Below are 16,985 nucleotides of genomic sequence, written 5' to 3' on the forward strand. Positions count from 1 at the left end.
GTGCCATGACCTCCTGGGACCCTGTGTCCACATATGTGGACATTTTAGGCTTCCTGCACCAAAGCTCAGGTCTTAGGAGGTTAAAGTTGCCAGTTCACTTTGACAGTTGATATTGTACCTGTTGTGACACCTCATAATACTGTGGTGCATTATGACACACTAACTTGTCAAAACCTACCACTCGAGCAAACCAATTATACCACACATGTAAATGGTATTTCCATTATGACTGATTCTAGGCAGCATCATTTTCTATAACTTATAATTCTGTAAATGTATTCCATCTTCCCTTGAATTATTGAACTAATCCATATATATGTATGTATGTGTATGTGTTTGTGCATGCAGGTTCGTGTGTGTCGTGGTGTATCCTTATTTTTAAATGTAGACCGCAATTTTCATTGTATTAACAAAAAACATTTTCAGGCCATCTTATTGAACATGTTTTCAGGAAAATATATATACCCACACAAGTACTCGAACAATAACTTACTTTCAATATACTGTATATGAACTGTTTTTCCCCCTACAGTAATTGCTGACACACTGAAGGTAACCACGGTGACCCCAGAGCCCATTGTCCCAGAGGGCGGTGACATCACCCTCTTCTGCAACATCTCCCGCCAGTTCACCGATCCCACCTACTTGTCCGTCACCTGGTCGCTAAATAAAACCGGTGTCTCTTCGGCGGACATCCTGAGTTTTGGCCCTGATGGGGGTGTCGTCACCGCGAGTAGCTACGCCCAGCGATATGCCGAGGGAGGGCTTCGATTGGCAGTTCGCGGAGACGGGTTGTTTGGATTGGTTATTACCAGGGTGACGCAGGGCGACGCGGGGACATACATGTGCACGGGGAAGGAGTGGACTCACGAGGCGGGGGGGCGGTGGAAGAGCATCTTGGGGAAGACTGTGAAGATGGGAGCTGTGGCCGTCACACCTACAGGCAAGTGGGATGTGGGGGTGTCTAGGATGGTTTCTGGACCTGCAGATCTGGGATTTGCATTAGAATATTTTTCACGTTGCTTTAAATATTCATAAGCCTTCGTCTGTGCCTTATATTGATATAATTCTGTACACTTGAATGCCAAGGGATTTGATGTAGAAAAGGTCTGTGACTCCACATTTGGTGATCCTCAAAAGCTCAGTGATTTGGTGGTCCCTGTAACATAAAATGTAAGACTAAGAGACACTCATCCATCCCCAAATAGCTCCCTACGCTTTCCCTTAGATCCAAACCTCATAAAGGCTCTGACTGGGGTGGGAATGAAGATCAGCTAGGAGCAGAAGAGGACTAGTTTCTATGTCCTTATCCATATTTTAGCATGGCAGCGTTTCTTTGTGCGTTTCTTGGAGAGGCCCTTGACCTAAAGCCATATCTCAATATCTCCCTCCATCAGCTCTTTCTCACACACACACACACAGCGGTTGCCTGGGACACCACATCCCCCTAACATCTCTTGCATGGTGATTGATTAAAACAGGGTGAGAGACCGAGGAGAGGCTCCAGCGAAGGACAGCACAGAGAGGCTGTCAGAGAGCAGTCCTGGGCCTCCCTTGACAGGCCAAGGACTGTCAAGGGAGTACAGTGTAGCCAGGCAGCCAGAATCCACAGTCAGTTAACAGACTAAAGTAAAGAGGATTGGAGAAGTCAAACAGTGGCCTTTGTCTGGCTGTCTAGTCTAAGAACACATAGGGAGGACAAAATCATCTCACCTACTGTACAGATATCCTACATCATAGTTTTCTATACTAGCAGCATCTAGGATTTAAGCAGTAAGCCCAGAAGTGGTTGTGGTATATGGCCTCTATGCCACAGCTAGCCTGGACACATTCTTTAGCAGCAGCACATTGACAATATACCACAACTCCCGAAGTACCGAATTGCTATTACAACCGATTAGCCAAGCAATTTGCATAGATATTATTAAAAATCACTTTTGTGGTGCCCTTGGTATACAGTCTCATACCACAGCCGTTATTCAGCATTCAGGGTTTCGAACTGCCTGATTGATCATTAAGGGGATGAACTTCCTGAAAAGGGTTTCGATTTAGCTGCAGTTCAGTCTGTTGAATCTTACTGTTTTTAATGTGGTTTTCTTTACCAATGCTTTGACTTTTTCTTTAAACTAAATAATTAACGTTATATATTCACTTGTCATTTTTTTATATTTTTATACATTTCTAACGTTTCTAGTTTTTTTTTTAATAAATAATCTGTAGGGTTCTTTCAACTTTTCACTGTTCACTGATGGATCTTTGGATCTGACTGGTTTTAATTGAGTTTATATTAGATTTAAATCCCTTCTCTTTCATCTCTTCCACCATGTTCTATCTTGTCATCATATTGCTACAGCTTATACACACACATATCTAGCTGTTAATAGCTGTTGTTTTTTTTGTCTCCCTGTTCACTGGTAGTAACGGCAGCCATTTTACACTTCTCCCTTTCCAGCTCAGTCTCTGTCTGTGGAGGCCCGGTCCAACACCACCCTCAACATGGACGACACCCTGACCCTCACCTGCCTGGTCGCCGTCGCCAACCTGGCCTCCGTGGCCCTGGAGGTCAACTGGCTAATGAACGGGGGCTCTGTGGTCAGCCTGGGTCGCGACGGGGTGGTCGTTGATGGCTCCCCCTTGGTGGGGCTGGAGCGGGCGGGACCGGGGGACTTCAGACTGGTGGTGAGGGGGGTACGGAAAGCAAACGAGGGCGAGTACTCTTGCAGGGTCCGGGCCTGGATCAGCCGAGGAGGACCGGGGGGCGGGTGGTATCAGGCTGCAGAGAAGACTTCCAACCCAGTCCAGGTTCTGGTAACACGGATCAGTGAGTGGAAGTGCTGTTTAACTATTCGCCGTTAATTTAGTCGGTCTTGGAGAAGGGTACAACCGAGATTACCATAGCTAACATCCTATCAATAGCGTTGGCTAGGCTTACTTTGAACACACAAAGGTCTGTCTTTCCCATTCCTCTAGTTTTCCTCTAGACCTGCAGATCTGGGATTTTCATTTGAATATTTTTAACGTTGCTTTGAATATTAATAAGCCTTCATCTGTTCCTTATATTGATATAATTCTGTATATAGGTGCTGGTCATAAAATTAGAATATCATCAAAAAGTTTATTTATATAAGTAATTCAATTCAAAAAGTAAAACTTGTAGAATGTATACATTCATTCCACACAGACTGATATATTTCAAGTGTTTATTTCTTTTCATTTTGATGATTATAACTGACAACTAATGAAAACCCCAAATTCAGTATCTCAGAAAATTAGACGTAAAACAGCATAAACATTATTTCCTGATGTTATCAATTGTAGTTAGCTTCAGACCGGACGCTGCATTCCCTGCGGTAACACTGTGTAGTTCTATAGGATTCTATGTGTGTGTTGTGGTGTATCCTTATTTTTATATGTAGACCGCAATTTTCATTGTATTAACAAAAAGCATTTTCAGGCCATCTTATTGAACATGCTTTCAAGAAAATATATATACCCACCCAAGTACTCGAATAATAACTTACTTTCAATATACTGTATATGAACAGTTTTTCCCCCTACAGTAATTGCTGACACACTGAAGGTAACCACGGTGACCCCAGAGCCCATTGTCCCAGAGGGCGGTGACATCACCCTCTTCTGCAACATCTCCCGCCAGTTCACCGATCCCACCTACCTGTCCGTCACCTGGTCGCTAAATAAAACCGGGGTCTCTTCGGCGGACATCCTGAGTTTTGGCCCTGATGGGGGTGTTGTCGCCGCGAGTAGCTACGCCCAGCGATATGCCGAGGGAGGGCTCCGATTGGCTGTTCGTGGAGACGGGTTGTTTGGATTGGTTATTACCAGGGTGACGCAGGGCGACGCGGGGACATACATGTGCACGGGGAAGGAGTGGACTCACGAGGCGGGGGGGCGGTGGAAGAGCATCTTGGGGAAGACTGTGAAGATGGGAGCTGTGGCCGTCACACCAACAGGCAAGTGGCATGTGGGGGTATCTAGGATGGTTTCTGGACCTGCAGATCTGGGATTTTCATTCAAATATTTTTAACGTTGCTTTGAATATTCATAAGCCTTCGTCTGTGCCTTATATTGATATAATTCTGTACACTTGAATGCCAAGGGATTTGATGTAGAAAAGGTCTGTGACTCCACATTTGGTGATCCTCAAGTGCTCAGTGATTTGGTGGTCCTTGTAATGTAAAATGTAGGACTAAGAGACACTAATCCATCCCCAAATAGCTCCCTACGCTTTCCCTTAGATCCAAACATCATAAAGCTCTTTCTCACACACACACACACACACACACACACACACAGCGGTTGCCTGGGACACCACATCCCCCTAACATCTCCTGCATGGTGATTGATTAAAACAGGGTGAGAGACAGAGGAGAGGCTCCAGCGAAGGACAGCACAGAGAGGCTGTCAGAGAGCAGTCCTGGGCCTCCCTTGACAGGCCCAGGACTGTCAAGGGAGTACAGTGTAGCCAGGCAGCCAGAATCCACAGTCAGTTAACAGACTAAAGTAAAGAGGATTGGAGAAGTCAAACAGTGGCCTTTGTTCTGGCTGTCTAGTCTAAGAACACATAGGGAGGACAAAATCATCTCACCTACCGTACTAACAGATATCCTACATCATAGTTTTCTATACTAGCAGCATCTAGGATTTAAGCAGTAAGCCCAGAAGTGGTTGTGGTATATGGCCTCTATGCCACAGCTAGCCTGGACACATTCTTTAGCAGCAGCACATTGACAATATACCACAACTCCTGAAGTACCGAATTGCTATTACAACCGATTAGCCAAGCAATTTGCATAGATATTATTAAAAATCACTTTTGTGGTGCCCTTGGTATACAGTCTCATACCACAGCCGTTATTCAGCATTCAGGGTTTCGAGCTGCCTGATTGATCATTAAGGGGATGAACTTCCTGAAAAGGGTTTCCATTTAGCTGCAGTTCAGTCTGTTGAATCTTACTGTTTTTAATATTTGGATCTGATTGGTTTTAATTGAGTTTATATTAGATTTAAATCCCTTCCCTTTCATCTCTTCCACCATGTTCTATCTTTTCATCATATTTCTACAGCTTATACACACACGTATCTAGCTGTTAATAGCTGTTTGTTTTTTCTTCTCCCTGTTCACTGGTAGTAACGGCAGCCATTTTACACTTCTCCCTTTCCAGCTCAGTCTCTGTCTTTGGAGGCCCGGTCCGACACCACCCTCAACATGGACGACACCCTGACCCTCACCTGCCTGGTCGCCGTTGCCAACCTGGCCTCCGTGGCCCTGGAGGTCAACTGGCTAATGAACGGGGGCTCTGTGGTCAGCCTGGGTCGCGACGGGGTGGTCGTTGATGGCTCCCCCTTGGTGGGGCTGGAGCGGGCGGGACCGGGGGACTTCAGACTGGTGGTGAGGGGGGTACGGAAAGCAAACGAGGGCGAGTACTCTTGCAGGGTCCGGGCCTGGATCAGCCGAGGAGGACCGGGGGGCGGGTGGTATCAGGCTGCAGAGAAGACCTCCAACCCAGTCCAGGTTCTGGTAACACGGATCAGTGAGTGGAAGTGCTGTTTAACTATTCGCCGTTCATTTAGTTGATCTTGGATAAGGGTACAACCGAGATTACCATAGCTAACATCCTATTAATAGCGTTGGCTAGGCTTACTTTGAACACACAAAGGTCTGTCTTTCCCATTCCTCTAGTTTTCCTCTAGACCTGCAGATCTGGGATTTTCATTTGAATATTTTTAACGTTGCTTTGAATATTAATAAGCCTGCATCTGTTCCTTATATTGATATAATTCTGTATACAGGTGCTGGTCATAAAATTAGAATATCATCAAAAAGTTTTATATAAGTAATTCCATTCAAAAAGTAAAACTTGTGAATGGAATTACACAGACTGATATATTTCAAGTGTTTTTTCTTTTAATTTTGATGATTATAACTCACAACTAATGAAAACTCCAAATTCAGTATCTCAGAAAATTTGAATATTGTGAAAATGTTCAATATTGAAGACACCTGGTGCCACACTCTAATCAGCTAATTAACTCAAAACACCTGCAAAGGCCTTTAAATGGTCTCTCAGTCTAGTTCTGTAGGCTACGCAATCATGGGGAAGACTGCTGACTTGACAGCTGTCCAAAAGACGTTCATTGACACCTTGCACAAGGAGGGCAAGACACAAAAGGTCATTGCTAAAGAGGCTCGCTGTTCACAGAGCTGTCTCCAAACACATTAATAGAGAAACAAAGGGAAGGAAAAGATGTGGTAGAAAAAAGTGTACAAGCAATAGGGATAACCGCACCCTGGAGAGGATTGTGAAACAAAACCCATTCAAAAATGTGGGGGAGATTCACAAAGAGTGGACTGCAGCTGGAGTCAGTGCTTCAACAACCACTCGCAGACGTATGCAAGACATGGGTTTCAGCTGTCGCATTCCTTGTGTCAAGCCACTCTTGAACAAGACACAGCGTCAGAAGCATCTCACCTGGGAGAGGACTGGACTGCTGCTGAGTGGTCCAAAGTTGTGTTCTCTGATTAAAGTAAATTTTGCTATTCTTTTGGAAATCAAGGTCCCCGAGTCTGGAGGAAGAGAGGAGAGGCACAGAATCCACATTGCTTGAAGTCCAGTGTAGTTTCCACAGTCAGTGATGGTTTAGGGTGCCATGTCATCTGCTGGTGTTGGTCCACTGTGTTTTCTGAGGTCCAAGGTCAACGCAGCCGTCTACCAGGAAGTTTTAGAGCACTTCATGCTTCCTGCTGCTGATCAACTTTATGGAGATGCAGATTTCATTTTCCAACAGGACTTGGCACCTGCACACAGTGGCAAAGCTACCAGTACCTGGTTTAAGGACCATGGTATCCATGTTCTAAATTGGCCAGCAAACTCGCCTGACCTTAACCCTATAGAAAATCTGTTGGATATTGTGAAGAGGAAGATGAGATACGCCAAACCCAACAATGCAGAAGAGCTGAAGGCCACTATCAGAGCAACCTGGGCTCTCATAACACCTGAGCAGTGCCACAGACTGATCGACTCCATGCCACGCCGCATTGCTGCAGTAATTCAGGCAAAAGGGGCCCCAACTAAGTATTGAGTGCTGTACATGCTCATACTTTTCATGTTCATACTTTTCAGTTGGCCAACATTTCTAAAAATGCTTTTTTTTGTATTGGTCTTAAGTAATATTCAAATTTTCGGAGATACTGAATTTGGGATTTTCATTAGTTGTCGGTTATAATCATCAACATTTAAAAGAAATAAACTCTTGAAATATATCAGTCTGTGTGAAATGAATGTATACATTATACAAGTTTCACTTTTTGAATGGAATCAACATTTTGATGATATTCAAATTTTATGACCAGCACCTGTATTGTAGCTTGAAACGGCTGATATTTTGTGGAATATCTACGTAGTTGTATAGAGGCCCATTATCAGCAACCATCAATCCTGTATTCCAATGTGTCACGGTCGTGGGATGGAAAGTACACAGGCGCAGAGTAGAGGTAGGGAAGGTAATCCATTTTTAATCAAACAAAAGAAAGAAGGACTCCAACAAACAAAAAGGCAGCAACCAGTGACGTGGGTCTTCCTTACACAGGATACACAAAACCAAAATGAACCACGCCTTGGGGCCTAACAAACTAAACTTAAATAGGGTCCCCAATTGGAGGCAATAACTAACACCTGCCTCCAATTGGGGAAACCAAAAAAAGGAGTAGAGGTGGCTAAAGGCCACCTCCTGTCCTGTCCCGGCTATGCCCCGAGCCCAGCGCAGAGATGGCTAGGGGCACAGCCGGGACGTGACAGTACCCCCCCCCCAAAGGCGCGGGCTCCCGACCGCAAGACCGGGACGACCACACCCGGACCGGCGGAGGCTCAGCGCCCGGAGCCGCCGGCACAGGCCGGGGAGGCGGAGCCGCAGGGACAGGCCGGGGAGGCAGAGGGTCAGGAGACGGGAGAGCCAGCGGAGGGACAGGAGCCGGCAGGAGAGCCGGCGGCGGGTCGACAGCCGGCGGAGGAGCAGGAGCCGGGGGAGCCGGCATAGGGTCGACAGCCGGCGGAGGAGCAGGAGCCGGGGGAGCCGGTGGAGGAATAGGAGACGGGGATACCGGCGGAGGGTCAGGAGCCGGCGGAAGAGCCGGCGGAGGAGCAGGAGACGGGGGAGCCGGCGGGGGAATAGGAGCCGGCGGAGGAGCAGGAGCCGGGGGAGGCGGCGGAGGGTCTGGAGCCGGCGGAAGAGCAGGAGACGGGGAAATCGGCGGAGGGTCAGGAGCCGGCGGAAGAGCCGGCGGAGGAGTAGGAGCCGGCGGAGGAGCAGGAGATGGGGGAGCCGGCGGGGGAATAGGAGCCGGTGGAGGAGCAGGAGCCGGGGGAGCCGGCGGAGGGTCCGGAGCCGGCGGAAGAGCCGGCGGAGGAGTAGGAGCCGGGGGAGCCGGCAGAGGAATAGGAGACGGGGGAGCCGGCGGAGGGTCAGGAGCCTGCGGAAGAGCCGGCGGAGGAGAAGGAGACGGGGGAGCCGGCGGAGGGTCCGGAGCCGGCGGAAGGGCCGGCGGTGGGTCCGGAGCCGGCGGAAGAGCCGGCGGAGGAGTAGGAGCCGGCGGAGGAGCAGGAGCCGGGGGAGCCGGCGGAGGGTCCGGAGCCGGCGGAAGAGCCGGCGGAGGAGTAGGGGCCGGGGGAGCCGGCGGAGGAATAGGAGCCGGCAGAGGAATAGGAGACGGGGGAGCCGGCGGGGGAATAGGAGCCGGTGGAGGAGCAGGAGCCGGGGGAGCCGGCGGAGGGTCCGGAGCCGGCGGGAGAGCCGGCGGAGGAGCAGGAGCCGGTGGAGGAGAAGGAGCCGGGGGAGCCGGCGGAGGGTCCGGAGCCGGCGGAAGAGCCGGCGGAGGAGTAGGAGCCGGGGGAGCCGGCAGAGGAATAGGAGCCGGCAGAGGAATAGGAGACGGCGGCAGGTCGGCAGCCGGCGGAGGAACAGGAGCCGGGGGAGCCGGCGGAGGGTTGACGGCCGGCGGGGGAGCAGGAGACGGGGGAGCCGGGACAGGCGAGGGCGCCGCTGAGGCCGGGACAGGCGAGGGCGCCGCTGAGGCCGGGACAGGCGAGGGCGCCGCTGAGGCAGGGGGCGCTGGCTGCGGCTCCCAGGCAGCAGGGCGCGCTGGCTGCGGCTCCCAGGCAGCAGGGGGCGCTGGCTGCGGCTCCCAGGCAGCAGGGGGTGCTGGCGGCGCTGGCTGCGGCTCCCAGGCAGCGGGGGGCGCTGGCGGCGCTGGCTGCGGCTCCCAGGCAGCGGGGGGCGCTGGCTGCGGCTCCCAGGCAGCGGGGGGCGCTGGCTGCGGCTCCCAGGCAGCGGGGGGCGCTGGCTGCGGCTCCCAGGCAGCAGGGGGCGCTGGCGGCGCTGGCTGCAGCGCTGGCGGCGGCTCCCAGGCAGCGGGGGGCGCTGGCTGCGGTTCCCAAGCAGCAGGGGGTGCTGGCGGCGCTGGCTGCGGCTCCCAGGCAGCGGCTCCCAGGCAGCGAGGAGCGCTGGCTGCGGCTCCCGGGCAGCGGGGGGCGCTGGCTGCCGCTCCCGGGCAGCGGGGGGCGCTGGCGGCGCTGGCTGCGGCTCCCGGGCAGCGGGGGGCGCTGGCTGCGAGAACCGGTACGGCGGGTCCCGATAGCCCCACCAGTCCTCACCTCTCCCTACATCAGGGAAAGCCCTCATAGGCCCCCCCGGCGTTGTTGCCCGACGCCTAGGAGCTGGCACCGGGCAGGGCTGGGGCACCTGGACTACCCCACACGTGAGCACGGGTGGCACGGCCGCGTCCTTCCATTCCGCCTGCCCCCACAGCACCCCGCCAAGAAATTCTTGGGACGGACACACGGAGGTTTGCTTACGTCGCCTCCGTCGACGTCTCCTCCGGGGTGGATGCTGTGGAGGCCCGGTGTGCCGCAGAGGACATTAGGGGTTCTCCTCCTCCTCGGTGTCGCTGTCCGGCCAACCGAGGAGTTCCCCTACCGTCCATTTCTGCTGTGTCTCTTGGTGGTGGTTCATTCTGTCACGGTCGTGGGATGGAAAGGACACAGGTGCAGAGTAGAGGTAGGGAAGGTAATCCATGTTTAATCAAACAAAAGAAAGAAGGACTCCAACAAACAAAAAGGCAGCAACCAGTGACGTGGGTCTTCCTTACACAGGATACACAAAACCAAAATGAACCACGCCTTGGGGCCTACAAACTAAACTTAAATAGGGTCCCCAATTGGAGGCAATAACTAACACCTGCCTCCAATTGGGGAAACCAAAAAAAGGAGTAGAGGTGGCTAAAGGCCACCTCCTGTCCTGTCCCGGCTATGCCCCGAGCCCAGCGCAGAGATGGCTAGGGGCACAGCCGGGACGTGACACAATGGCACGTTATCAGAGGCGTCACTAGGATCACAATACATTCGGGGCTTAGCACACCCTCCCTCCGCGCCCGGGACAGAAAGTACTGGAATGTACGTGCGGAAAATATCGATGTACCCGCTATAGCAGCCTGCACGTCCACATTGTCATAAAGCACGATTGTAATTATAGATGAATAGATCAGGGGCTATTTTTTATTATTGTTTTTTTTGGTCAATTTGAGATCCGGGGCTATTCATAAAAGATCTGGGGCTATAGCCCCACTGCACGTTATGTTTGCTAATCAAAATGTATCATTTTAAAAGGCTATGTGATCATTAGAAAACCCTTTTGCCCATCTTGATCTTTTATTTTTATTTTACAGCCTGAGATATGGCTTTTTCTCTGCAACTCTGCCTAGAAGGCCAGCATGACACATTTTTACTTTAAAGGCAATTAGCAGACACTTTTTAGACTGATGTATAAATAACAACTCATTGTCATCATCTGTCAGTAATTACTTACCTGTGATATATTGTGGTTTTGATCCTCTCCAGTAAGGAAATGGATTAGCATTTTGGATGCACTATGACTCAGGAAAGAGTCACATTGACATATTGTTTTTTAACGGATTGACTATGTAATTTCCTGAGCAATTTAATAACTAATACAAATGGTGATTTTCAGAGTCCTCAGGAGCATCTTGTGATGTTATTGGTATTGTTTTACGCAGTATACTTGGCACTGCTGCAATTATCATCCCAGGTAAGAACACCACATCATTAGTAACAAAGTACAAAGTACATGAAACCAGATTAGTAAAAGTGAAGAATTACTGTATTTCTGAAACACAAAGGGAATTAATATTAGCAACAACTATTAACTGTTTCCCCTGAAGCTGATACCTTTTCTACCAGCATTTAGAGTCTGGTTCAGGTGTCTAGTTAGAGTATGCTGGTTGTTTGTCACTGCTTTCAGACAATATGGGTTTTTATTAAAGCTAAATCATGTAAAGGTTGAAGTCATTGTCAATAACTGACAGAATAGTTTGTGCACAAATTAGTATTTTAAGAGTTCATAAAATATTGAAATTTTTACTCCCCAGTTTGTTTTTTGGTGTGGAGGATAAAAACAGGTAGGAATACTCCTAATATTTGCTGCTTAAATGAACTTATTGTTACAAACTTAAGAACTTACTGAATTATTTTCTCTTTTTCCTCTCAGGACCACCCAACAACCCTATGAGGGAATTTAGGAAGATATGTGTTGGTATGTGTTATACCATAACTTGAACACGTACAGTAAGTATTCATGCATTGCATACTTTTCCTCACAGCACAGGAGTGTTCAGGTCTCATCCCAGAAATCCGGAATCCTGTTTGAATCAGATTAGGGACCTTTGCTTGTTAATACAGTGGGCAGAACAAGTATTTAATACACTGCCGATTTTGCAGGTTTTCCTACTTACAAAGCATGTAGAAGTCTGTAATTTTTTCATAGGTACACTTCAACTGTGAGAGACGGAATCTAAAACCAACCAGTAAGAATTCCGGCTCTCACAGACCTGTTAGTTTTTTTTTAAGAAGCCCTCTTTTTCTCCTCTCGTTACCTATATTAACTGCACCTGTTTGAACTTGTTACCTGTATAAAAGACACCTGTCCACACACTCAATCAAACAGACTCCAACCTCTCCACAATGGCTAAGACCAGAGAGCTGTGTAAGGACATCAGGGATAAAATTGTAGACCTGTACAAGGCTGGGATGGGCTACAGGACAATAGACAAGCAGCTTGGTGAGAAGGCAGCTGTTGGTGTAATTATTAGAAAATGGAAGAAGTTCAAGATGAAGGTCAATCTCCCTCTGCCTGGGGCAAATGGGAGAAGGTCATGTGGTCTAATGAGACAAAAATAGAGCTTTTTGGGTCTAAACTCCACTCGCCGTGTTTGGAGGGAGAAGAAGGATGAGTACAACCCCAAGAACACCATCCCAACCGTGAAGCATGGAGGTGGAAACATCATTATTTGGGAATACTTTTCTGCAAATTGGACAGGACGACTACGCCGTATTGAGGGGATGATGGATGGGTCCATGTATCACGAGATCTTGACCAACAACCTCCTTCCCTCAGTAAGAGCATTGAAGATGGGTCGTGGCTGGGTCTTCCAGTATGACAACGACCTGAAACACACAGCCAGGGCAACTAAGGAGTGGCTCCGTAAGAAGCATCTCAAGGTCCTGGAGTGGCCTAACCAATCTCTAGACCTGAACCCAATAGAAAATCTTTGTAGGGAGCTGAAAGTCTGTATTGCCCAGCGACAGCCCCGAAACATGAAGGATCTGGAGAAGGTCTGTATGGAGGAGTGGGACAAAATTCCTGCTGTAAACCTGTGTGCAAACCTGGTCAAGACCTACAGGAAACGTATGATCTCTGTAATTGCAAACAAAGGTTTCTGTACCAAATATTAAGTCCTGCTTTTCTGATATATCAAAAACTTGTCATGCAATAAAATGCAAATTAATTACTTAAAAATCATACAATGTGATTTTCTGGATTTTTGTTTTAGATTCCGTCACTCACAGTTGCAGAGTACCTATGATAAAAATGACAGACTTCTACATGCTTTGTAAGTGGGAAAACCTGCAAAATCTGCAGTGTATCAAATACTTGTTCTCCCCACTGTAGGTATGTGTTTTTGTGCGTATAGGGTCTTTACCTAGAAGTTTTCTGTAATGGGTAAATACGAGGAGGCATCCCAAATGTTGATGGATGGTGTAACATTGCTGGAGAGACAGTCAACAATCAGACATCTATCGCCATGGAGACTGTTTATCACACTGTCGCTGTGTTAGTTTATTTGGATTAACTACCATGCACACTTAAAGGGGACAGTGAGTATTGGATTGTGGACAGAGAAAGTTTGTCTTTCTGTTAACAACTAAAGTCAGTAAATGCAACAGTCCTACAGCTGGAGAGTCTGACTGTAAGACACTGTTAAGTCGTATTCCACTGAAATTTTACTATGTTGTTGATTGGCATAAAATTGGTCAGAGCAAGTTTGAGTTGCAAAAAGAAAATATATAAATAAAACTTCATAATTGTGTCCTCACAATACAGAGAATAAAGAGCAAGGAAACCCAATCAGAGTGGACCAGGGATTGGGGAATGGAGGTTTGTATGAGTCTTAAATGGATTGTTTACCACATAACAGAGCTGGAATCACTGCACTTGTGTTACAGTACAATTTAAACCACATTCATCATTATATGATTTGGTAGCTCTAACAGTTAATGTAACTGATTGATTCCTAAATGTGAAAAATACACTCACCGGCCACATTAGTAACACCTTGCTAATATCTGGGTTGGACCCCCTTTTGCCTTCAGAACTGCATTAATTCTTCATGACATATGTTCAACAAGGTGCTGGAAACATTCCTCAGAGATTTTGGTCCGTATTGACATTATTGCATCACACATTTGATGCAGATTTGTTGGCTGAACATCCATGATGCAAATCTCCTGTTCCACCACATCCCAAAGGTGCTCTATTGGATTGATATATGGTGACTGTGGAGACCATTTGAGTACAGTGAACTCATTGTCATTTAAGATGATACCAGTTTGAGATTATTTGAGATTTTTGACATGGCGTGTTATCCAGCTGGAAGTAGCCATTAAAAGATGAGTACACTGTGGTCATAATGGGATGGACATGGTCAGAAACAAAACTCAGGTAGGCTGTGGTGTTTAAACAATGCTCAATTGGAAGAAAGCGTGGAACAAAGCGTGCCAAGAAAATATCCTCCTCAAAATGTAACCACCACCACCTGCCTGAACCATTGATACAAGGCAGGATGGATCCATGCTTTCATGTTGTTTACATCACATACTGACCCTTCTGATTCTGAACTACCATCTGAATGTTGCAGCAGAAATCGACACTCATCCGACCAGGCAAAATTTACCAAATGCAAATTGTAGACTCAGTTTCCTGTTCTTAGCTGACAGGAGTGACATTCGGTGTGTTCCTCTGCAGCTGTAGCCCATCTGCTTCAAGGTTCGACGTATTCTGCTTTTTGAGATGCTGTTCTGCATACTGGCCATTCTCCTCGGACCTTTGCCATCAACAAAGCATTTTTGCCCGAAGTACGGCCGCTCACTTGATATTTTCTCTTTTGTCATTCTCTCTAAACCCTAGAAACGGTTGTGCGGGAAAGTCCCAGTAGATCAGCAATTTCAGAAATTCTCAAACCTGCCCATCTGGCAACAGCAACCAAAAGTCACTTAAATCACCTTCCTTAATCACCACCTTGCATTCTGAGGCTTGGAATGAACCCCAGCAGATCGTCCTGACCATGTCTACATGCCTAAATGCATTGAGTTGCGGATTGTGATTGGCAAATTAGATATTTGCGGGAGCGAGCAGTTGAAAAGGTGTACCTAAAGAAGTGGCCAGTAAGTTAATGTTATACGGTATTATCAGTATGGAAGTGTTTCATGCAATTTATCTGATTAGCAAAACATTTGTGTTACCAACTGAAGTCAATGGATTCAACAGCTCTACTGCTGAATAATCTTATGATATGAACCTATGTATTGTATGTGTCATTCCATTGGAATTTGAATGTTGTTGTCTTCCTGTTGGAAAATGCACAAACCAGGAAATCCCTGTACTGTTTTGTTGTAGCTTTCAGTTAATTTGTGAGGACATTTTGCCAGTCCATGTGTACAAAATGCTCCCGTGTAGCTCAGTTGGTAAAGCATGTTGGTTGGAATGGCTTCACTAATGTTGTTCATTCTGGATTATAGCTAATTATTTACATTTATTAAATGTAAAATGTTTAGGCTTGGGGTTAAAGTTTGGGTAAGAATTGTATTGAGGTTAAGGACTGGGTTAAAGGTTATAAAGCACCCAACCTTTTTGGAATACATTATGGTCCCTAAATAAATTCTCACAAGTATAGTAAAACAAGCCTGTGAATGTGCTTAAATCTATATTTTGTTTGCCTGCAGAACAAACCAAATTCATTTCCGATGACAAGCTGTAGATTATCCAGTCTTTCAGGATGGTAAGTTGTCAACCAAAAGATGCATTGACAAGTCCCTAGTGTCCTTCAGTGCCTTGTTTTAAGCTGTTATAGTTTTGCCCTGGGTGACTAGGGTCAGTCTGTCCTGTTTTAGTAACAGTTGTTTACATTGCATTTGTTTATGTGATGAGGAATGCTCTCTCAAAATGTTTGGGAGGACAGGAGCCCATGGACCACGCATCTAGACTACCTGGCCTGACTACTCATTGCTGTCCTTGTCCCAATTCCTCCTGTTTGTGTTGCTGATCTAGTGATTGCTGTTGTCACTGTGCACAGCCCACCTGGTATTGCAGCGGATCTCGATTCTGTCTAAAGACTCAACCAATCAAAGGCCACAGCCCATCTTCCTGTATTCACCTGCTAGTCATCTGAACATGCAAAGACAATGCGCCCCTAAAGGTCATGTACTCTCATTATCTTCATCTGGCACAGCCAGAAGAAGACTGGCCACCAATCACAGTCTGGTTTCTCTCTAATTTGAATTAGTAAAATGTGTTATTTCCTCTTCCTTTCTGTCAGCTAGCCAGCTAGCGTTCAGCGCTGTTTACATTTCAATTGGTTAAGTCACTCACAATGTGATCTTGAAGTAGTTGTTTTCATTGCTGCACAAGGGCAATTATCATTGTGGTGAGAGGATCATTGGTTCGAGCCCCCCATGGGATAGTCGGAGATTGGAGGAAGCAATGCTGTTACACACAGGCCACTAATGTAAACTGAATGGAGTTTTGGCAGATATGGCAATTATTTTCCAGTGTTGGAGATCACATCTGCTAGAATGTCTTCTTATTTTTTTCTGACAGGAGTGAAAACTGGAATTATTTCGATTGCTCTAGGCTGTTTTCATCACTGACTGTTAGATACAACCAATCGATCCCCTGCATGGTTTTTGACACACCCTTCTAATTATAGAATACAATAAAGAAACTGGGATATCTTACCTGAGGAAAATGGGAAATGTTGCATGATGAAAAAAGGAAATAGATAAATGATTAAACTGTGCTAGGCCTGGGAAAAAAATAAAAGTGAGGTGTTGAAAAATATGAAAGATGAGTAAATGATGAATAAGAGTAAAATTTATTATTTATTTATTTATTTTGTTGGCTAATAGTAGGCAAAGGAAATGATTAAACACTTTTTTATATTTCACTATCCTTTTAAATATTGTACTCATCAAATAACCTTTTAATGACATTTGTCATACCTGGGATTCTTTCAAAACCCAATGAGGTTGTGTAAAATAGCACCTCCATAATAAGGATGGTTGGGTTGTGTGCCTGATATTATTAATGTGCCCATTTGTGACCAGCCTATTAGTTTGCATGATTCTTAGTATTTTCATTCAACATCATCAATAAGCTGTGGAAGCAAGAATGAGCCTCTTTATGTAAGACAGGCATCCTCTTCTGTTTATTTACAAAGCACAAAGTTCAGCAGATGTGAAGGAAAGTGTGGGCTTTAAGAAAAGTATTCAATACTTTCTTGGGCATTGCTTGGTGAGGCAAATACATCAGTTTCTTGACAACCATGTACCGTATAGTGATTT

General features: G+C 46.8%; 1 protein-coding gene across 3 annotated transcripts in view; it reads left to right on the forward strand.

The window, feature by feature from the left end:
* The window catches only part of LOC106024865 (immunoglobulin superfamily member 8-like), a 34,445-nt gene extending 17,970 nt beyond the window's left edge, over window positions 1-16,475 (forward strand). For 2 of the 3 annotated variants that reach the window (XM_029116535.2, XM_029116538.2), the window contains exons 3-12: window positions 533-943; window positions 2,453-2,821; window positions 3,546-3,971; window positions 5,184-5,552; window positions 11,041-11,118; window positions 11,459-11,488; window positions 11,578-11,622; window positions 13,471-13,524; window positions 15,369-15,424; window positions 15,694-16,475. In XM_029116535.2, the coding sequence (XP_028972368.2) occupies window positions 533-943; window positions 2,453-2,821; window positions 3,546-3,971; window positions 5,184-5,552; window positions 11,041-11,118; window positions 11,459-11,488; window positions 11,578-11,622; window positions 13,471-13,524; window positions 15,369-15,403 (1,817 nt within the window). In that variant the 3' untranslated portion in view covers window positions 15,404-15,424; window positions 15,694-16,475. Of the gene's footprint in view, window positions 1-532; window positions 944-2,452; window positions 2,822-3,545; window positions 3,972-5,183; window positions 5,553-11,040; window positions 11,119-11,458; window positions 11,489-11,577; window positions 11,655-13,470; window positions 13,525-15,368; window positions 15,425-15,693 lie in introns of those variants that run through there. The other variant, XM_029116537.2, reaches the window with a different exon arrangement.
* Window positions 16,476-16,985: the final 510 nt, after the last annotated feature.

This window comes from Esox lucius, chromosome 22 (assembly GCF_011004845.1).
Source record: "Esox lucius isolate fEsoLuc1 chromosome 22, fEsoLuc1.pri, whole genome shotgun sequence".
NCBI classification, from domain to species: domain Eukaryota; kingdom Metazoa; phylum Chordata; class Actinopteri; order Esociformes; family Esocidae; genus Esox; species Esox lucius.